General features: G+C 43.0%; 1 protein-coding gene across 2 annotated transcripts in view; it reads right to left on the bottom strand.

The window, feature by feature from the left end:
• The window catches only part of LOC146772574 (excitatory amino acid transporter 5-like), a 156,302-nt gene that overhangs the window by 14,452 nt on the left and 118,697 nt on the right, over window positions 1–23,153 (bottom strand). For both annotated transcript variants that reach the window (XM_085637743.1, XM_085637744.1), the window contains exons 6-9: window positions 21,661–21,760; window positions 16,534–16,767; window positions 3,935–4,129; window positions 1,788–1,922 (exon numbers count right to left, since the gene is read on the bottom strand). In XM_085637743.1, the coding sequence (XP_085493869.1) occupies window positions 1,788–1,922; window positions 3,935–4,129; window positions 16,534–16,767; window positions 21,661–21,760 (664 nt within the window). The remainder of the gene's footprint in view (window positions 1–1,787; window positions 1,923–3,934; window positions 4,130–16,533; window positions 16,768–21,660; window positions 21,761–23,153) is intronic.

Raw genomic sequence — 23,153 nt, 5'->3', positions numbered from 1 at the left:
TGCTTAGTCAAAACCTTTAATTTCCAAAAACCGGCAATTCTGCTCCGAAAGTCTTGTAATCCTTACGCGTTTCAAAGCTCTCTGGCTTCTTCTTCAGAGGATGACGACTGATGAAAAACTGAAGTGCTCGTTTGGCGCCTTTCACGCATGCAGTTGCAGCCCACGTGGGCCCTCCCAGGTGAGTTCAGATTCTTAGCATGCTGGTACCTGTAGTTCCCTACATCGAGCAAAACATAAATCCCAAGTGGGTTTCAGTTCCCCAGTGGGTTTCAGTTCGTATTTCAGTGTCTTTGTTGGAATTTAAAAACCCCAGTGGGCTTCGGAAATGCAGACCGGAGTTGGCTTTCACTATCTCAGCTGTGCCTGAAGGTTGGAAAGTTCGAACCCTGTTGGGCCCCATGAAAAGGTGGCGCTTCCTTCACGGCCGGGCTGCCGTGCTCACAAATCCACAAAAAAATGCCCTGAGGCAAGGAAGCACACAACTGCTGAGTGCTTAGTCAAAAGCTTTAATTTCCAAAAACCGGCAATTCTGCTCCGAAAGTCTTGTAATCCTTACGCGTTTCAAAGCTCTCTGGCTTGGGATTTATGTTTTGCTCGATGTAGGGAACTACAGGTACCAGCATGCTAAGAATCTGAACTCTCCTGGGAGGGCCCACGTGGGCTGCAACTGCATGCGTGAAAGGCGCCAAACGAGCACTTCAGTTTTTCATCAGTCGTCATCCTCTGAAGAAGAAGCCAGAGAGCTTTGAAACGCGTAAGGATTACAAGACTTTCGGAGCAGAATTGCCGGTTTTTGGAAATTAAAGCTTTTGACTAAGCACTCAGCAGTTGTGTGCTTCCTTGCCTCAGGGCATTTTTTTGTGGATATATATATATATATATATATATACATATATACACTAGGGGTGGGCGGAATTTGCGGAATTAACCTTCGCAAATTATCGCGAGAATGTTTAAAATTATCGCAAACAAGCAGAAATATCGCGAAGATGCGGAAGTTTTTTTCCGGCATGTTCGCGAGATTTTCTGCATGGTTGCGGGTCGCCAACTTACCCATGTGGTTGCTTGCGGGCACGGCCATCTTGTTTTGAGTTGTTCTCGCGGTGCATGATCGCGAGAAGAAAGACGTGATCGCGCGACGCATGACGTCACTGCGGGCGCGAACTGTCGCGAGACAGCGCAAATGGCTAAAAACGATACAACATCTCATGGAGAACGCGACCGGATCAAGAAAACTTGTCGGCGAACGCAGGGATTCAGGTAAGGCGATCGCGCGCGCGCGAGAATGTATCATTTTACAGCGCGAGCAAGAAACAAATTATCGCCAAGCTGCGGAAACCGGAATTTTTGACATTTTCGCGCTCTTCGCGGAACGCAAAAATGTCAAATTATCGCAATTTCCGCGAACGGAACGAAATTTTTGCCCAGGCCTAATATACACACATACATACACATACAGAGGTGTGTGGCGCCACGGCTAGGGCGACTAACGCCGGAATCTGGGGATCACGGTTCGATCGCCGACTGCAGATTAGCTCATCACGATGTGACTCTGAGCAATAGCTTGCGTAATCTTCCCGACGGCCCCCAGCGCCTAGAGACCCTTACAGGTGATTGTTCGCGCTTTACAAATGTGGATTATTATTATTATATATAGTTAAACTTTGAAGGTTAGACATTGTGTATTGCACAAGGGTTTGTCAGACTAAAATAAACTACAAAAGATTGAATTTAAAGGTAAGAGTTGACTGTTACGATAAAAGACAGAAAACCAATTGGTAACTTACAAAGCCCAATCTACGGCAACAATAAGAGTGATGTCATCAGTGGGAAGGCCAACAGATGTAAGAACGATGACCATCGTGACTAGGCCAGACTGTGGGATTCCAGCTGCACCTATGCTTGCTGCTGTTGCTGTTATACTGCAAGGAGAAGAGAACAACATTGTTCTGTCATTTCCATCCTGAAATGATCCACATAAAAATGAATAAACAATTTCCATGTGCACCTAGTTTACCCAGTGCTCTAATTGCCGCAGCACACAATTTTCTCATAAATGATTGTCTTAGAACATACCTTTTCGGTGTTTCCACCTTCTCAAGTTTAGGTCTATATGAGTTGTAGAAATCACAATTGGAGGATAAAGCCTTCCTCATTTATTATTGAATTTGGTTAATGATTTCATATGGAGGGATCAGTTTGATAAACAATTTTAATAATTCCATTACTACTCCACAATGTAAAATATTAGATATTGTAATTAATACAAGTATGAAAAATTGATATTAGCAGAAAAATCACCTCTACACTCAAGCATTTATTTTAATCTGCCAACGTGTAACAGGCAGCATGTGGTTTGCAGTTTAAAACTAAATCCATGGGGGCCTATTCACAGATGCATTTTGGAGTATGTAAAAGAGTACTGCTGTTGTCTTTTTTTGTGTACACTACATGTTGTGTAACACAAGATATAAAATTGGACTATTCAAGCATTATCAATATACAAGGACTTTACCCTCTTTCCACTTTTACTAATAAGCAGTCAGATGATTCAGGGATGATTCACAAAAGCATGTAAATGTACTCCTGTAGAACTACTCCCATACGCATAAATGCTTTTGTGAATTGGCCTTGTGTCTTGAGAATACTGTTGAAATATTCCATTTAGGATTTACTTATGTTTAGGGTCTTTATTTTTATTTTTTAGCAACCTGCATGCCCACCTAAAAGACTTGCAATTAAACAAGTATGTAATGCTCTTCAGAAATGTGTGGAAGATACTGACAATACAACCCGGGCTAGGCATGGCTTCTGTCTGGTATTCCTAGGCCACTACACCTTGCGGCGTCCAGGTATCTTTCAAAGGACAGTATTGCCATCTCTGTCTTCAGGAGTTCATTGAAATACAGCTAGTTGGGCTTTACTATTTGGTTTGGAGACAGAAGGTTCCAAATTTTAAGCTATGGACTTGGGAGACAGCACTGCAACTCCCACCAGGGCCCCCTGTCCCACCCCTCAGCAGGATGGAGCACTCCACCCCACCCTGAAGCATGTGTTAGGCATGGTATGCCTCACCCTCACCTAACAGGTAGGTAGCCATCTTCCCAGGGAGGGGGAATGTGTCTTGGGAGACAGCACTACAACTTCCACCAGGATCCCCTTTCCCACCCCTCAGCAGGCTGGAGCACTCCACCCCACCCAGAAGCATGTGTTAGCCATTGCATGCCTCACCCTCACCTAACAGGTAGGTAGCCATCTTCCCAGGGAGGGGGAATGTATCTTGGGAGAGAGCACTGCAACTCCCACCAGGGCCCTCTGTCCCACCCCTCAGCAGGATGGAACCCATGACCCCCGCTGCCCCCCCCCCCCTTAGCATGTGTCTGAAAGTCCCCACAAAAAGGAAAACTGGACAGGTAACCGGGCAGTGCATGCACCCCACCATCCCTCACCAAAAGCATTGAGCCATATGACAACACAAGGCCCAAATCCACACCAATATAGAACCAAACAATATATCTATTGACAGTATGCAGACAGCTAAGCGTACGTAACTGTGACAGGAACAGAACTGTCACTCACCAAAAATTATGTGTAAGTAAATCGGGGACCATACATGCACTGCCCCAAATGTCATCTGTAACTTCCAGGGGTGCTGAGCATGAAGAACCATAGGAAAACTAAACAAGCATGGTCTGTTGTATAAAGAAATACAATTTTCCCTCCCATTTCACAAAATGTCTGTGTTCCAACTCTTTGCAAAGGGTTTTAGGATGCAGCCATTGACATTTGATCAATGTTGGTGGCTTAACGTTAGGCAAAACAGAGGTTTTAGCAGACTAGAAAGACATTATTAGTTAAGGTGCTCTATCAGAATATGAAACATGTAGAATCCTGGTGGATTACTGATCTAGAGGAAGAAAAATGAGGAACTTGCCTGATGGTGATAATTTGTCCCAAGTCAAGATCGTACTCGTTGACCTGTGCGATAAAGATGGCTGCTACGGCTTCATAAAGTGCAGTGCCGTCCATGTTAATGGTGGCTCCAACAGGAAGAACAAACCTCGCCACGCGTCTGTCAATTCTGTTGTTCTCCAAAAGGCATTTAAGAGTGATTGGTAGAGTTGCAGAACTGTAGCAGGAAGTTAAAAGCATAGTTAATGTTTGTGGTGAATTTACATTTACATTTATTAATCTTTATTTCGACTGTTCAAGTGATAAAAGCTACAAAAGGCATACATGATAAAACACGCTTAAAAATGTTAGAGGAAAAGAGTTCGAACAGCGCATCTCACAATGAACGCACAGAGACTTTGTATCACAAAATTATTGTTTTGGTGGCAAATTGCCTGCATGGTTAGGACATGTTAGACCAATGTGTACAAATTACATAGGGTGGTCGATTCAACTGCCCGCAACAATTAAAATTGAAAACAAGCCTATATATGAGCCGGCAGATGGATACCCTACCAGTTCGGCAACAGCCAATTAGGAGTTATGCCTCATACAAAATCATTTGTACATTTAAAAATGGAATTCATTGGTTAAAAACTAATGTGAAGTATAAAGAAATCTAATAAAAGGGAATAAAAGCATCTTTCAGAGAATATCACAGGTTAAAAAAGAAATCTTGGCGCTGTGTTAATGAACAAGGGGAGCTAGCATGATCTTACAGCGGTTTAGGTGTATAAAATAAAACTTCGTACACAGCAAACGGGTTGATAAACTTAGGGCACTCCCATAACAATCTGGTTGTACAATCAATCTGCAGTAAAGTGCTTATGCAATACGTCTAGTGCAATTGAGGGGATCATAAGTTCAATAACTGGGGCCTGAAAACAACTCGGTCTAAGGGTCAACCTGGCCATTGCTGAAGTGCTCTCGTGCGTGCCTTCCTTCTAATGTCCCACAAGTGGCTTTGAAACGTAGCCACTGCGCATGCAAAGAGGGTCCTGGTAAGTAAGTAAGTAAATATTTTATTTGTACATGATTAATTAAAATCTTTACAAGTCGAATAAAAAACATTTAAAAGGACAATTAAAAATTGCAAAGAGAATTAACCAAAGGGTATTTAAAAGTTCTCTCTGTCCTGTGCGTTTGCCAAGTTGATTCAGATTAAAGTGTTGCATTGTTAAAATCAACAGTCCTCAAGCTCTCATGTATCTGACTCCGGCCAGTTCAAAGAATTTTACGACCTGACAGTTTAGTTTTGTTTTGCTGGGATTGAAGCAAAGTTTGACTGCCTGTCTGCATGTCCGTATACCATAGGTTTTGAATGAGTCTCGCAGGAATTTGCATCTCAGATCTTTCAGTTTGGGGCAGATGCACACTGCGTGGACAAGGTCTTCCTTTCCTGCTTTACACAGACGGCATTGTGGATCAAGATTTTTCCTTATCCAGGGCGGTAGGTGAGGATATACCGGGATTACGCCCAGACGCATTTTTAAAAATTTCTCTTTCATTCTTAGGTTCATGCCCACATTGAGGTAAGCCTGTGGTTGCATTGGACCATAATCATTAAGGATTACCCAACCATGTGCTTTTTTTGTCAGGGCCTCCTTGTCTTCAGTTTTAGAGATGAGTCTAACTACTTTTTTGGCTGTTTTTTTAAACGTCACATGGTCTGTTGGAATGTCCCATAAGTTGGATAGGCCCAGCACTTCAAGAGAGTCAATTAAATACTTCCTCGCTGATGATTTTTGATGCTGAAGAGTCTCATCCCAGATGTTAGAATTTAGGGAATCATTGTTGGCGTTACGTATCTTGTGCCAGGCAGTGACGTATGCACACCGTCTTTCTAAGGTTTGTTTCGCGATGCCAAATTCCAGTCGTATTTGTGCTGAGGAGACTTGTTTTGGCAAGTTAAAGATGAGCCTGTAAGAGTTTGAGATGATTGTGTCCAGAAGAGTGGCGTCTTTTCCTTGAAGGGGTTCGCTCCCGTAGGTGAGTGTTGGTTGCAGTTTTGCGCGAAGTACTTGGAGAAGTGGATAGAAGGTCAGATCTGGGAGTTTAGTTTTTAAGGATTTTAGGGCAAGGGAGGTTGCCATTCCCTTGCCTCGCAGGGAGTCCAGCTGGGGTTTAAAAGTGATCTTCGAGTCCAGTATTATGCCCAAGTATTTGTAAGTTGTTACGTTTTCCAATCGTTCTCCATTTATATGCCAATTATGTTCCCTTTTCTTTTTGTAGTTTACTGCCATAACCTTAGATTTATTGAAATTTATCTGCAGTGCATTTTTATTTGAAAAATCGTAGATGGTGTTTAGAAGGTGCTGAAGACCAATGGGTGTCTGGCTGATGAGCACCAGGTCGTCTGCATACAGCAGGTTGGATAGTGTGGTCTTCCCTAGCTTTGGTGCATGGCAGTATTTTTTGTCTAGTTCGCCGGGCAGGTCGGCTAGGAAGAGGTTGAATAGCATTGGGGCTAGGACACAGCCTTGTTTGAGGCCCTTTGTTGTTTTTATTGGTTTTGAAAGATGTGTGCCTGCACCAAGTTTCACTTTAATCCAGGTGTCAGAGTGTAGTGCTATCAGTACGTTTAAGAGATGAACAGGTATGCCCCATTTGGTCAGTTTTTGCCATAACATGTTGCGGTCTACATGATCGAACGCTGCAGTATAGTCGATGAAGGAGAGATATAAAGATTTATTGTTATCTCTTGCTGATTCCATCAGTAGAGTCAGGGCCGTGATGTTTGTAATTGTTCCTTGGCCCTGACGGAATCCGGTTTGGGTGTTCGGGATTACCGAGTTTGCGGCGGCCCATGAGGTTAATTCCTCTAGTATGTTCCCTGCAAAGTATTTAGCTTCTACGTCAATTAGTGCTATCAGACGGTAATTTTTTGGGTCTTTTTTGCTCGAATGTTTATGGATTGGACTGATTATTGAACCATGCCATGACTCTGGTAGAAACTGATTAGTTTTTGCGTAGTTGAATAAAGATGTTAACGCGACGCTCCAGAACTCTACGTCGTTTTTGTAAAGCATTGATGGTAAGCCATTGGGTCCAGGGGCTCCTGTTGGTCTTCCTTTCGCTATTTGTCTTCTGATGTCTTCAGTCCCAATCGTCGATGGCTGTGGATCTGAGACTGTTGAGGTGTCGGCGGCATTCTTTAAATCGTTCGCTTTCAAGATGAAAGTGCTGCGTTTGTTGTTTGCTTCTCTTTGGTGGTATCCTGGTACTACCTCCACGTCATCCGTGCTCAACCTCCTTAGCACTTCCTCTTTAGTTGTAGCCTCGCTATTAAAGTGACTGGCTAGATGGTTTATCCATGCTTCTTCTGTGATGTTAGAATCTATGCCACCATGGTCAGGATTTTTTATTTCCTTGATCATTCTCCAGAATTTAGAGCTGTTTTTTTGTTTCGCTTCGTGGAATAGTTTTGCCCACAGTTGATCGTTTTTATTTTTCTGTTTCTCCCATTTCTTCTGTTTTAGTGTTTTTTTAGCTTCCCTCAAGGTTGCCTGCATATCTTTATTGTCCGGGTCTTGCCGTATCTTTCTCAGCGTGTGGTTTATTATTCGTTTTTGGATCTTCATGCCTGGAGAGAGTGATGTTTTATTTAGGTGTCCCTTGCCATACGGAGGCTTCTTTACTGGACCCTTAGATAATTTGTCTGCAACTTTTTGGGTGAAGTTTTGCCATTCTTTTGATGGTGTGTTCAGGCGCTTTACTGTTTGAATGTATAAAGATTTTACGTCGAGACTTATTGTAGTGATGTTGTTGGAGTTACATCGAAGTCGCCTTAGGTTTGATGTTGTGTCTATCTTTGGGCCGGTGTATGGTTCTGTGTTTAATAGTGCTCTTGCTTTTATACAGATTTCTTGGGGGAGGTGGTCACTAAGGTCGTTGACCCCTATCCTAAATGTTGTTATCATTGGGAACATGTTTAAGGATGTAAAGGTGTAGTCGAGATGGGAGGTGTGATTATTGGAATGAAATGTTGGGGCCGGTGGATTGTCGCCAGCAAGTCGCCCGTTAAGTGCCCTTAGGTTGAGGTCTTCTAGCTGTCTCAATAGTTTTTTTGAGTTGGTTGTTGATTTATCTGTTTTAGCCATGCTTTGTCTTGGCACGCCCCACGCGGAGCTGAGTTCTTGCTGAATGTTATTATCGTGGTCTGTGTTGATGAGGAACATATTGAAGTCACCACCGACTATGATCTGGTCGGACTGGTCTTCTTCGGAGATTTTTTGCAGTACTTTTATCAGTTCATTTGCTGCTTTTCGTTTTTGTGTAGGATGAATATAAGTATTTATTATTATAACCTCTTGAGTATGTTGTTGTAGTGTTAGCTGGGTTTTAACCGTCAGGATTCCGCTGGGGGGGGATATGTAAAACTCTGTGGGTCTTATTGTTCCTATTGTGGCTATGGATGCCAAGATGGCAAGACCTCCTGATCTGCGTCCAAAGATAGAATTTTTGCTGGCAGGGAGAAAGCATGATGTAAACCCTTGAATTTCGAATGGTTCTTCCTCCCAAGTTTCTTGGAGGAGCAGGAGGTCGAATTGGTTTAGGTACTGCAGGAATTCAGGGTCGTGTCTTTTGCTTGCCAGGCCGTTGATATTCCAAATACAAATTTTTATTTGTTTGACTTTTTCTGTAGTGCTCTCAGTGTTCAGAACCCTTTGTCAATTTGGAATAGCTGTATTAATGGTTCGCTGGATCAATGGCAGCTTTTGGGTGAAGATTGGTGGGTTTTGGTCATTTTGTAGGAGTTCCTGACCATTGACCGTTGTTGCCCCAAGTTTGGAATGTGCTGTCGGCGAGAAACTCCTTGCTCCTTTTAGCACTGAATTGGTCTTTTTTCGCGCCGGTGATCTGGGCGGAAGTAAAAAAGGTGCCGGGTATCGAGGTTGTTCTACAAGTCGTAAGTCGATCCCCCAATTTTTAAAGATTATTTTTTCTTCCATTATCTTTATCGCTGTCTCGGGAGTATTCCACGTTGTTTTTGTCATTTCTTGGTGGATGATGTCGTTACTGGGGATGAATTCAATTTGGAGCAGGTCTGAAGAGTAAGTGTTCTCTAGGGTTGTTATTGAGTGAAGGAGTTTAAGAATGTTACCCCTGTTTAATATGTCGTCCCTGCCAAGGGACGTGTATTCTGGCGCAAAGAGAATGACAGTGGAATTTGCTTGGTTGGTGATGTTTTTGCAGTTTGGTTGGAAACTCACGTAGGTGTTGTGACTAGAGTGGGGTTGCCTGCTTATGCTGCTCACAGTTGGGCTGTTTATTTTGGTTCTTTATGTGTGCTCGACTCTTGTTTCGGTTATATTGCTATTAGTTGTGCTATTTGATGGTTGAATGAGTTCTGTATTATTAATGAGCTTAGTTGTAGAAGTGGTTTTTTGTGTTGAATTAAACTTGACTGTGGGGTCATCGATCTTTCTTGGTTCACAATTGTTTTGGTCAAGTAATTGGTTGTTTGTTTCCAGGTGAAATTTCTTGGCTGGGCTTCTGGTTGTCTTTTGGGCTGTGGCGTGAGGAGGGTTAATTAGCTGCTCTTGTATTTTATCTTGATCCTCTTGTTGTGGTGTATGTGGGCATGGCTCTGTGTCCGTTGCTTCAGAGGAGCTTTTGCTGTCTTCTTGCTGTGGGTTGGACTGTTTTTTGGTGAAAAAGTTGACGTTTGATATGAGCTTTTTCCTCCCTTTCCTTTTTTTCCTTCGAATTTTGTTCTGTGCTTTGTTGTTCTTTGGTGTCAGATTAGTGGGGGTGGCTATTTGGATTACTGGTTCGACGCCTGGGACCTTTAGCTGGGTAGAGGTCAATTCCCTGCTCTCTGCAGTTGGATTGGTGGCTGCTCCCGGGACCAGTGTTGGCTTGGGGTCCTGCGGTTTTTGTTTTGGAATTGATGCTGCACAACAATCTTGCATTAGAGGAATTGATGGTTTTTGTTTTGGAAATGATGCTGCATTACAATCTTGCGTTAGTGGAATTGATGATTTTATTTCTCGCATCAGGTCCCCTAGCATTGATGGCATTGTGGCTAGTTTGTCTAATATCAATTCACAGGAGCATGGTTGGGAGGGTGACTTGATCGTGTAGGTCGCTTCTTGGCCCCTTTTTATGAGACCGTTTAGTTCAGATATCTTCCCCTCAATGCCTAGTATAGAAGTAGCTATTGATTGTAAGACAGTTAGCTGGGTGTCCATTTTTAGCGATTGGAACTCTAGTGCTTTGGCAGTTGTTTGCAAAGTATTTATGATTATAGGCCATGGGCTTTCAGCTAGTGGATTTAACGTGCTATTGCTGTTCCCCTGGCTTAATGAGGTGTTTGGTTCGTCGAATAAAGTGTTGTACTCTGGCCTCAGGTTGTAAGAGGCGATGAGATCTTCCCATTCCTGCGTGGCCATGAATGTCATATCATTTTCCGCGGAGCAGGTCGTGGAGTTGAGGTCGCTGTAATGAGATAGGGAGCGACGCGTTTTTGAATTGGACTCGATTGTCCCGCTCTGGGCGCTTGTATGCCCCCCATGGTCTGGTTTTGTTCTTATTGGGGGCTCTGTTTGCGTAGTGGTTATGTTAGTCTGTTGGAGTTGTTGGTATTGTTCTTTTAGTAATGTTTCTTGCTTGGTGCTCAAGCTGTCCCGGTTTGTCCGGTTGTTTTGTTGCTCCGTTGAGAAATTTCTGTTTGTTTGTCGAGGTAACGCATCTTGGATGTTCCAACTGTTACCGTCCTTGCTGTCTACTGTCATGGATGGGCTTTGCAGTTTCTTGTCCTGGTTCTCCTGGCTGACCCAACTTTCCTGATGCGGTTTGTTGGTTTCAGTTGAGTGAAGTGCCTCCCTTGAGATGGTATTTGGGGAGTTGGCTGTCACGGCGGGTCCGCCCGTTTCTGATGTGGTCTCTCTTGTGCGATCGACCGTGTCCTTGTCACGTGTGTTAGCCAAGCTTTGGTGGTTTCTTCTGATTGCTCCTTGGTCTACCTTTGGCGGTGACGTTGCCGGACTCCTCAGAACTGGCGAGGTTTTTGAGACTGGTGGATCGTCTAGTATGGTGCTACTGCTCCCCTCTGTAGTCAGTAGGGCGTCATTTGTGTGACTATCAGAACAGGTATAAGTGACTGCCTCGGGTAGGAGAGGAGTTTGCAGACCCTCTATGCATCCAGTCTTAGAGTAGATTGCTAAACCTGGATCTTTCAGGAAGGAAAATTTTGTGTATATCTTGGGTTGTTTAGTACATTTCCTTTTTGTTTCTGATGTTTCTAGTAGTCTCTCTATAGAAATGAGCTCCTTTGATTCGCTAAGAGATTTTAAAAATGACTTCGTCCTGATGATTGGGGGTTGCGATGTTGAGAGTGATGGGCCTAGTGCGGCGGCTGTTGGTAGTTCCGGGTCCGATTGTTGTTGATGGGCCGTGACAGAACTCAGGTTGGGGAAGTTGGCCTTTGATGGTGTCTTGTCCTGTTCTGTCCTTTTGCCGTCTCCATTCGTAGGTGAGGCTGGGTTTGGTGAGGCCGTTAGAACGCTCCTATCTGTCTTGACTGAGGTGTTTTGGGTGACCTCTACAAACCCTTGAAGACCCTCTTGAAGCGGTTTGATGTGCAGATCGAGTGCTCTCTTTATCTTCTTGGGCTTTGAGGGAGGATTCAGGTGGGGGTTGGGTAGCAATTCCCTGACTCTGCCAGATCTCATCTTTGTTGTCTTGAAGGCCTGTTATCTCGGAGGCCTAGTTTAGAGTAGTTAAGTTAGATTGGAATGAGATGGATAAAGCTGGGGGGGTGTGTAGATAGTTAGATAATGTGCAGAAGGGGTGCACACGATCAGACCCTCAAACCCTCAAACCCCTGACCCCCAGGACCGTGTCCGTATCCGTGTCCGGGTTGTTTGCTGTTTCCGGGAAGCAAGTAAGTAGACGCCTGGCGTCGTCTGTGGCGAGGGAGAGGTAACTTGAGGACAGGCGCTGGCAGTCCCCTCAGGGGGGGTCAAGGCGGGACGCTGAACACTAGGCACAACAATGGACAACACTGGACACGACAAGCAACAAACAACAAGACAGCGTCAGGAGATTACTCCTTGCCACATCCCGTTGTGTCCCACTGTCTCCCGCTGCGTCAGCTGTGCCGGTTTTGCCAGTTTGCCAGTCCTCTGACCCGTGTTCTCCCGTGCGTGCGCGCCTCACCTCGCCTCGCCTTAGCTCACTCGCTCACTCGGCACCACTGTTGGCCGGGTTCAGTCCGGCGATGAATCAGTGGTCCTGTCGTTTCTTTTCTTTTCTTTTTGCGGCGTCGGCTTGCTGATTCAAGTTTCAGGTTTTTTGGCTCGGACCACGAGGAGGGAGCTTGAGGGGGAGGGGTGGTGGTCGATGTGACTTAGAGAAGCGCGCTAACAGCTTGCACCTCTCACTGCGCCCCTCTCATCTCCTCTGATCGCATTGACGTTATATCTGCTGATTTCTGCTGATTTCTGCTGTCCTGCTGTCCTGCGAGGACTCTGCGCTGCTCCTCTCAGATCACGGCAGTGTTTGGGGGTGGTGAGACAAGGTAGCACCTCCTGTGCCTGCAACCTCCGTCCTCCGTCCGCATCTGTCACTGTAATGCAGGCGGAGACGTTGAAGCTGTAACGCCAGCTCTGTGTGCGCAATTTTAAGCACCCTTTTAGTCTCTTAAGGGTGATGCCGAGGTGGGGCGGAGAACAAACGAGCCGGAGCTACAGGGGCCGGAGCTGCCGGAGCTACGGGAGCTACGGGAGCCGCGGGGAGCGGGGAGGGGGGAGGGGGGGGGGCAGATTGGACTGCTGCACCAGCCTGCTCAACCCGACCCGGCCCAACCCAACCCACCTGTGTCTCTCTTGCTCTCTGCCGAATCGTCACGGCTCCGCAGCACCCGGCTCCACAGCTCCACAGCTTCGCTCAACTACTGCACTAGCAGTCCGCGGGAAAGCAGGCTCCTCCTCCTTCGTGGGCCCGTGTGATCAGCTCTCCAGAAGCGTGATTGAAATTCTTAGTTAAAGTAGAGCAGCAGGGCCGCATCCGTCTGCCTGCCACGATTCAATCACACCAAGTCCTGGTGTCCAACTTTAGTATGCGCAGTGCTTCCCAATGGTTCCATGTCCCCAGTTGTCGGCAGACCGGTTGGAGCCATTTGTCCCTGGGCTGCGCACAAGCAGGGCATGCAAACAGCCCGTGGGCTACGGACTCCACTGGGCCATTGCAACCATGGCAGTTGCTCAGACTTTGAGCATTAGGGTGTCACTTGGCTGTTCCCTCACCCACAGGAAGGGTGCCAAGCCTAAATTGAATATATAACGTCCTATCCTGGGGAATGTGGATTATGTCTAGGTAGGGTTCCAACGATCTGGCAGGTTTGTGGAGCAGGAATTCCTCAGTGAGGTTCCCCTGATTAGGCTTGATAGACTTGCGTTGCTCCACCCATTTCCAATAGTATTGCTTCAATGCCTCTTTTCGAAGCAGGGTGGGGTCTGGCTTGTCCCAAAGACCCTGGAACCCAACATCTGACACCAATTGCCTGATGTTTCTAATCCACCCTACCTTGTTGCACGTGTCATGATGGGTGACCTCTGCCAAGGCTTCCATGAAGGGCAGTAGCTCCGGTGTCCTCGTAATGCGTGCCTAATAAAGCAGCGGGCGGAGCTTTGCTCTATCGCTAATAGGGCGTCTGCCCATATCGAGCATTAAGGGTGTAAGCGGGGTACTTTGGGGCACCATCACGAAGTTCCTAAGAAATTTGTTTTCTGAGGTACTGAGCTCAGATGTCTTGTCGAAACCCCACAGCTCTGCGGCATACAGAGCTGCGCTAACCGCCTTCAGATCATAAACCTGCAGGGCGGCAGCAACAGGTCTACTATGCGAACAGCGTTGTTCCTTCCCTAGCGCACCCGTGATATGTTTGTGGCCCAGTAACATCTTGGTTATGTGGGGATGCCAAGACATTCTATCTGAGAGTCCGACACCTAGGTTGTCAAAGGTACCGACTCTTTCCAAGGGGGTCCCTCCAAACACTACACTGCCTTTGAAGGACTTGTGCGGGTTAAAGGCCATATATTTAGTTTTGGTATTGTTAATGACCAAACCCCTGGTGTCACAGAAGGATTAGAATCTATTGATCAGAAGCTGGAGTCCTGCTGGAGGCTTAGACACCAGCAGGGTGTCGCCTGCAAACAATAAGGTTGGTACCTTATCACCCCCCCCCAAGGCTGATGCGTCTGCAGGTTCTTGTTGTAGAAAGCTAACCACCCTGTTCATTCAGAATAATAAAAGGTTGGGAGCCAAAATGCAACCTTGGCGCACTCCCACTAGGATACGCTCAGTGAGTTGTCCCTGCGGCCCCCATCTGATCTGTGCATAATTACCCTCATGCAATCAAACTAACAAGTTGAGGATGGGTGGTGGAATGCCCATGTCATTGAGCACGAGCCATAGCTTGTGCCTGGGGACTTGTGGTGAATTAAAGCTCTTTGCTTTTCAGGTATGTCAATCACTACAATTGATGAATTTATCAAATTGTCAAGTCCGACATTTTGAAATGGGTTCTCTGAATTGAAAACACACAGTTGTACCATAATAAGCAAGATGCTTATCAGATGTCCATGACCGTTGGGCTGGCACATTGTCATCTGATGCCAATAGAAGTGATCATCAGCCTACCTTGCTCCTCCCTGTTGATCCCCCATTCGGCACCCTGGCATTCAACATTCTGGAGGCAATCCAGCATTTGTGATACTACTGCCTTTGCACTGCTGTAGTGTAGTTCCTATTTACCTGATAGGTTCTGCGCATTGGAATAACATACACTATAGGCTTGGCATAGGACTGAGGTCAGTATGCCCCTATCGCGTATATTAAACTTAATTACTGTGTACCAGCTAGCTCAGAGGCCACTAGAAACTTCTTGACAACAAGAAGGGAATAGCTTCTGGCAACCACATAACATAAACCCCTGATCCCTCAGGATCGTGAAAACAAAATACTACTTTTCATTCAGTCACTCATCTCAGAGAAGTACATAGAAGAAACAGTCTGGTCTGTTTACAATAAAATGTATTGCACAGTTGTTATTCTAGTACTGGTAATATGTGCTGCAACAACAGTTGGAGAGTAGCAGAGAAATATGGCCAGCAGTGCAGTTAAATAAAAAGGCATTGTATAGTTTTACCATTTTGCAATAGTAATGAACACATACATGAAATACAGAATGCATTAAGATAAAGCCTATACCCCTATGATGCCTAACTAGATGTACCTAAGTGTACCTAGTATCTGTGTAGGTCTTAGAGAGACAGGAATCCCCCTAGGATTTATTCAAACCCCATTACCTTAGTGGGACTTCATCCTGATCTCGAGCTGGACACCCCAGGATGGGTGGATGGACCTCTGCCAGCTGGAGCTGTGGCATGACGCAGGTTGCAGCGTCTCAGGTCAGAGTGTCGGCATGGAAGTCTCGGTCCCCTCTGGTTTGCTTGGGCAACGGGAGGTGCATTTATACCTGATAGGTGCCTTGGAATGTTAGTATTGACGTAAAGTCGGTCAGAGGAAGACGTCAGGAATGAACCCTTAGGGAATAGTTTTTCATGCATATTTAATGAGTCCTTGGAGAAATCAATAATCCTGTGCTAGGGAAAATCCCAAGAGCTTAAGGGTCTGTTTCTGAGAACTCGTGACGTAGGTTAGTCACTGTTGGACATAGAGATGATGTATTTAGGATGGACCGTCTTCTGCACCCAGAGCACACGTCAGATAAGGGACAGCCTCTGTTGCTCGTTATTGTGAAGGGAGGGCTAATGTAGGTGAAAGGGCCTTTAGTGGGTGAAAGGGCCTGCCTGTCTTTGTGGCACAAAGGTTTTGTGCCTCTGAAACAGCGCACCTATGTTAGGGCCTCAATCCAGCACATACCACTGCTTTCTTCTGCTTGCTGGTTTCAGCTTTTATCCCTGCTTTATCTCATCTCCCTGGGCCCAATCTACTGCTCTCTTTTCAAGTTATAGCTGGGGTTAGTTTTTGTATTCCTGAGGATTGCATATTTTATTGGTGGTCACAGGTTACTTGTTTCTGTACCAGTGACCCACCTTTTCTGCTCATCTGTCCTGCCCCACCCTGCACTGTCATTATACGCAGTCCCATCACCTAGTTGTACCCAACACCAGCCACAGCTTTTATATCCTTAAGTATTTTTTCTACATTCAAGTAAATATAGTCCTCACAAGTGTATCAGTCTATAAACTATACACATAAGATAGAGGCTTTGCAGAAAGTTGGTTACTACTGTTGATTTAACTAAATGCTGTTTGACATTGTTGTGATCAACAGTTAACCCTAAACGTTTAGAAGAGTGAACTAGGGATCTAGCAACCGAAGGATCACCGCAAACTCTCCCAAGAGTAAATAGCCCGTCCTTCCCAGATGGAGTGATCTGGCGACACACAGATCATCTCAAGCTCTGCAAGAGTGAACTGTTAATTTGATGACCTGCCAAAAAGGAGTTATCTAGCAACCACTACCTTTTACTAAGGACCTTGTAGCCACCCAAAGCAAATGCCCTATTTGTAGATATAAAAATATGCACATTTGTCAATCACCTCTTACCTCGAAGATGTCGCCAAGGCAATCAAGAGTGCTTGTAGTATTCCCTGGATGAATGAAAAAGGATTCTTCTTGGTAAATATGAGATACAGTAGGGGCAGAAGAATGACACCGTGGATAAACAGTCCCGCCATCACTGTCATGGCGTAGAGGCCTAGTTTCCTCCCAATCACTTCCGGATCCTCCATGTCTAGAATTTTTCCAGCAATGAGGAAAACAATGCCGAAAGGGAAGTACCTGAAGATACAAGAACGGAGCATAAGAAACAATGTCACTGACCTCATTCATGACAATGTAGACAGCAAAATCTGTGACACTATCAATGAAATCGGGGATCACATCAGCAATGACATTGTAAATGATGAAAAGAATTTCTAATGGGCAGTACCTAAGGGGTATAAGCAAAGTACACGAGTCACCACACATGACATAGTCGGTGAGAAAACTAAGAACACCATCCCTTAAATAATACCATGCACCAGCAATAACATCTGCAATGTCAACAGTAAACATAATTGGAAATTACATGCATTAAGTAAGAATGTCAATATAAGAAGGTATGCTAATGACACCACACATGGCATAATATATGAGATCATCAATTACACCACCTATTAAATTAAGGCATTCACTAGTCACTACATTACCCAAGATATAGAGAATTTGTGTCTTGACTGTTCCTTGTAGGAAGATTCATATCCATACTGACCTTCCTACAATACTTCATTATTTGTTTCTAATGCAAGTATGTTATTTTGAGTAGCAACTGCATGCAACAGTTTTCAGTTCCTGTGAATTAATAACACTGAATTGGTGGGTCTTACAAAAGTAATATGGGGCAGCCTCGCGTTTTCAATTTGGAGTATCTAAAAAAAGTCAGCAGTTATGTGATGTCACTTCCTGTGATGTCACTGACGCTTTGAGGAGTGTAGGTGTTGTCACTTTCAATGTCCTTGTAGTTTTAGTGAAATGGTGTAAGTGGTTTATTTTTTATTCAACATTGTACCAGTACCCTTTTATGGAAGTATGTCTTCAACTATATCTTATTTTTACCTTGTGATTTTTTCCATTTTTCCACTGCACTATTTTGTGTGAAATTAACCATAAAACAGCATTATAGATGCTTTTGGGGATATTCTACACTATGGCTTGTGCCAAAAATGTTAAAGTTTGTTCTAATTTCATGTCCTTTCTGTTTACACAACAGGTGCACTGCAGGTTTGCACTACAAGTGATGAGTGGAATGCTTGCAAAAGTCTCCACCACTGGCAACTGTTGGTGGCAACATTTCAGCCAATTGGTTTTTGCTTTATTTTGCACACTGCGCCACACAGACATGGAGCTTCCTTGCAAATCAGTCCTGCATCAAAAGAACCAGTTAATTGAAAATCTCACAGGAGCCGTCCCTCCAGAATGAGAATGCAAGCAACCCCCAGAGAAGGTTTCAGCCTTGGTGGGTCTCATCTGTGTGGTGAAGCTTAAAACCTATGGATCATCAAAGACATAGGATTGCCCCCATTCTCAGAGAAGGATACTGGCCATTTGTTTCATATTTTCATGTTCCGGATAGATTATATTTACTATTTTAATAACAAATATTGTAAAATTATCTGTATTGCATTTTAAACATGCATCAAAATCTGCTATGTTATATTTAGGAACACTTAATATGTATTGCAAATCCTTTTGAAAATATTTATTCTTATATTTACCATTACAAGTTTAGATTTTTAAGAATTATTACTTTTAATACTGGTTTTACTGCTTTCACCAGATTTTTTGAACATGTCTTGACTTAAAAACATCACCCGTGTTGGTAAAATACTGGTTAGGTGGCAATCCTGTGAACATGACACCCATGTCAGAGCATGCCCATTGCACTTAGGGCATCCAATTAAAAGCAAGAAAAATTGAAGAGTTTGCAAAAGTCTTAGGGTCTGATTTAGATTTCAGGTGATGGAGTAACCCATCTGCCAAGATCAAAATCAGGCCCTTAGACTTTGGCAATCGCTTGGGCATTCTCATTTGAAGTTTTTTCTGTGTTGTCCCCTAGCCTGCGTTACCTATCTTTAGAGTTAATCACACTGAGTGCTACATTACAGCTGTCTAGGGTCTGAGTTACAATGGAGGCTCTGAGACCATTTTGGGATGTTGGAATTTCTTGACCTCTCTGTCTTGGCTATGAATTTAGGGCCCTAGTCACAAACATAAATTGACATATGTAGATTTCTATCAAGCAAACTTACTTTTACACTTTTGAGTAACTTCACTACTTTTGGGTATTCACTATTTACGAGTGAAAAGTTACTCAAAAATGAAGAATTACATGTCCCCACTCCCTGAATTCAAGGGTGGATCCTAACTTACAAGTGAACAATACTATTTGTTACTAAACTTTTAAAAAATATCAGTATTTTCATGTTAAATAATAATGTAAATTCATGTAAAATGTGTATTTTAAATGTGAAACAAAAAAAATGCTTCAACTTTATTAAACTTATTTTTACGTACATATTTAATTATTTTTGAATATATTACATTAAATTAAATGATTTTAATAAGATTTAAATTAAAAACCCAACCTGAAGCATAATGTATTTATTTATTATTATGTAGTTAATAATTACCTATAATTCTGTAAACCATTCATTTAAATTAGCTAAATTATTTAAAAAAAATTATTTTACCTTAATTTTTAAATTCAAAAAAGGTTAAAATATTTTAGAAAATATTCATATTTATGTTTTACCTATCTATATATTTATTTAACTACAAATTAAGTTATGTGTTTTTCTTTTAAAGTTAAAATAAGTGAATTTCATTTAATCTTATTCCTTTGGGATTTTCTTGTATAGTCCCCGCCTTCATTATTTTCTATGTGAAACTACTGCTGTACCAGTGGTTGGCCTTTCCTGGCGCTGTACTTACTCAGCTCCAAGCTGGAGTACATTTACTACTGTTTATGTCCTTTTTGGCTGTAGTAACTATGGATGGGCTGTTTGTGAATAGCTTTGGACTTTTGAGTGTATGTTTTTCCTTAATGCCACACTAGGCCTTAGTAATCGGTCCTTCCTCCTCTCAACACAGCTCCCCTTTTACTTGTGAGCATTCTCCATTTTCCTGCTACTTGCCCTGTCCGGCTGTCACTACCTGCAGGCCATGGTCCTGGAGGTGACTCCCTCAACCTTCTTACACAGGAAAGGTGTTGTCCATGGAAGACAGCATAAGTCTTCTTTGGAGGATTATGTCCTGGGTCAAGACAGTTATTCTGATCAGCGATGACATGGTACCCATCATGAGACTATGAGGGACAGATCCACACTTGTTTTAGGATATCCACGTATAATAAATGTACATTTAAATTATATAGATAAAAATAATTTACATAGTTATTGGCTATCCTCAAAACTTGGTAAGAATCCAAACTTCCTGGATCTACACATGATACACTACGGCCATAGTTATCCATGAAAGAACTTGCAATTGTTGCACCTTTGCTAAGGAGAAGTGTGGGACTATCGAAAGCAGGAGTCATTGCAGTCAAACATAAACTTCTATTTATATTTCGGAGTTTCCGTATGCTTTGCAAGTTCCCTTGAAGATCAAGCCTCCACTGTGGACAAGAGACCTACAACCACACTTTCTTACTGTAGTACCTCAATATCGCCATGCCCTTCCACAAAACTTGAACAACTCTCCAGGTCAACAAGATCCCATCATTCCTTGAACAGAGTAGATTTATAGTGTAAAACCCTCAAAATGTACCAATAATTGCTAGAACTCTTGACGGCCAGCATCAATATAATCATTTTCTATTTGGAGTAAAATTAAGGTATCTTCATTAAACCTTACAATTTTTCCATACAAAACAGTTAGCAAATACATAGGACTCCAATACATGTTTGGAGTTACTTTCAATTTTGACAGACTCATGGTTTCCTGCAAAATCAAGAATTTAGCGATGAACAAATACTGGAATCCCATTTTTCCTCCCTTGGTTATTTTATAGCTACACGCTGGTGAAATTGTGTAAGATATTTGGCGGAAAAATAAAACGCTGAAAAATAGGCACTATCCACTGGAATCAGATGAAGTGAAAATGAACACTATGATAATTTTTTAAGAGGATCCTCAGGGTCAAGGTTGGTACACCACGGCATTCCCTAATCTAAGCATCAGTGATGCCCCTGGTATTGGTAAAATTACCACCAGTAACCCCTGTCCCTCACAGAATGGAGACCTTAAAGTAAAATGTTGACACAGCAAACATCAAACAGATAAAAAAAAAAGGGCACAGTCTAAAGGCATCTGCAATTGGGGAGGGAGTGGTACATTCGAGGAGGTAAACCAGACAAGGTAATTTCATCTTTCCCACAATCATTTACACTACTTGGTTACAGTGCATGTACCTTCACAATGTAGTCACATGTAAGCCTTCAAAGGCCATGATGGCCAACTTTAGCCCTATATTGAAGACCCAATTTCACAGAAAGAGCATGTGGTAAATATGCACAAAAAGAAAGACTAAGGTAGACCATAGAAATACTTTGCATTGTCTGCTCAAAGCCCTTTAAATTTATTATGCTTTCCTTGTTAAATATAAAACTAGTCCAATACAATTTGGGTGCTCAGGCCATTATTAATCACTAGCTAGGTGGGCTGTTGTGCTGCTGAAGTGGTGTGAGCCCCCACAACATAGTGCTGGGTAGGCCACCATTTCCGGCAACATGCCCTTCACTTTTTGTTTTGTGAAACAACTCCCTAAGTAAGATGTTTATTTTAGGAAAGTGAAAAACAAGCTCGCTGCACACAGCAGTTTAACCCATAAGCATATGTGAAATTTTACATTGCTTCTTACCTGGGACCACCATGCCTTGTTGAAATGTTGACAAGCCCACCCTAAAATGGCTGACCTGTAGGTGTTTGAAGACAGCGGCCCTGTGGTAGATGGGCCTTTGGTAGGTCACTTTCTTTTAGGGTAAACAGTAAGAACTATTTTGTTGAGGGGTTACTCAAATTCCAATTGCCCATCAGGAGCTAAGACTGGACTACCAACATAACATCTGAAGAATTTTCATTCTAGTGCATAATCTAAATTAAAATAATTCATATATCAAACAATGTGCTCACCAGACGGCCACTGAAACAATTTTCATTACAGCTTCATTGAGACATTGACACACGTTTACCAAAGGTAATCCTCTGTCGCCCATTTTTCCAAGAAGCAGACCTGAAAGCAAAGGTGCAGTACATTTTCAGAAAATAAAAAGGGATTGTTGTGCATGCAGTTAACAATTTGTTGCAAACAACCAGTTTTCATTTAGTTCCCAATATAGAGGTGAGACATTTCTAAATGGTCCTAGCTTTGGCAAGAGAGGGGAACTAAGGCCCAGGGGGATAAAGATTGTGCCCAGAATGACAAAAAATGGATGCTGTAAAGGTGTCACACCTGCAGCAATTTTATCAGACAGCTTGTTCGCTTACCTTGTAATATAATAAAATGTAACTTACATTTTTAAAAGTCCTAGATTTGATTTAATATTTACATTTATATATTTAAAGATTTTACATATAATGTGTGGTATTCGTTTAATATTAGAGGAAATAATAATGGAGAGGTTTTGATGGTGTGCTCCCATTGTGTTTGAGCATATTTCCTAACTTTAATATATTGTTTTTTCTCTGACAGTTCATTTAAAATATATTTTTTGTCATCGTTAAGTATCTGTACAAATGTTATACTAATTGAATATTACTACTCTTATGCGCTCTTCATTAAAAAAAAAATACTACTTGCTGAGAGTAGGTGGTATTTTTGGTGCTAAGTTCTCACCTCTTCTGGGTCCAACAGCAACTTTTTTTTTTTTTTTTTTAACAACAAACTTTATTGTTTTGTACAGTACAAGGGTCAATCAAGAAAGGCGACTTCGTACTAACATGAAACACATAAGCACCTTTACTGCAATTTCCTCCCACTACCCTGGTCTGCAAACATCAGACCCCAACCCCCCCCCCCTCCCATCCCAACCTATGCCCACACCCACGTCGTTCCATCGCGCAACCTGACGATTGCCACCGTACTGTAGGGTTCAGACACCTCCATTACTGTAGGGTTCAGCCAACAGCAACTTTTAATAAGATTTTTTTTCTTGCACCTGTAGCAGCAGGTGTGGTAAAAACGGCACATGGTAAATCTGAGTGTAGTAAATTCACAACTAGTACGTCCAGCTATGATTTTAACACAGTATTATGATTTTATGGGGCAGATTTACCACAAAACATGCAGTAAATCCACTCAGCACAATTCGTAATGATGACTTCAGTGCCTGGTTATAATGTCCATGTAAGTTAGACTTACGTGTCCAAATCGTCAGATATGCAACACTTTTCTAATTCGGGGTCAGGGGGTTGCATTAGAGAGGGTAGACTGCAAAGTAAGTTTATTACCAAACAATCCCCCACATTTGTGGGTATTCTTTAACCTGTCTCTTATTCTCCTCCCCTTCCCCAGAATAATTTGATTTAAGTGTGTCAACACACGAGTAGGAGTACATCCCATTCCACTGAGGTAAAATGAAGATCAGACCCATAACAAGTGGTTGGACAGTAAGAGAAATGGGTTT

This window comes from Triturus cristatus, chromosome 12 (assembly GCF_964204655.1).
Source record: "Triturus cristatus chromosome 12, aTriCri1.1, whole genome shotgun sequence".
Classification (NCBI taxonomy): Eukaryota; Metazoa; Chordata; class Amphibia; order Caudata; family Salamandridae; genus Triturus; species Triturus cristatus.
The sequence above is the reverse complement of the archived record's forward strand: the minus strand, read 5'-3'. Positions and strand labels throughout refer to the sequence as shown.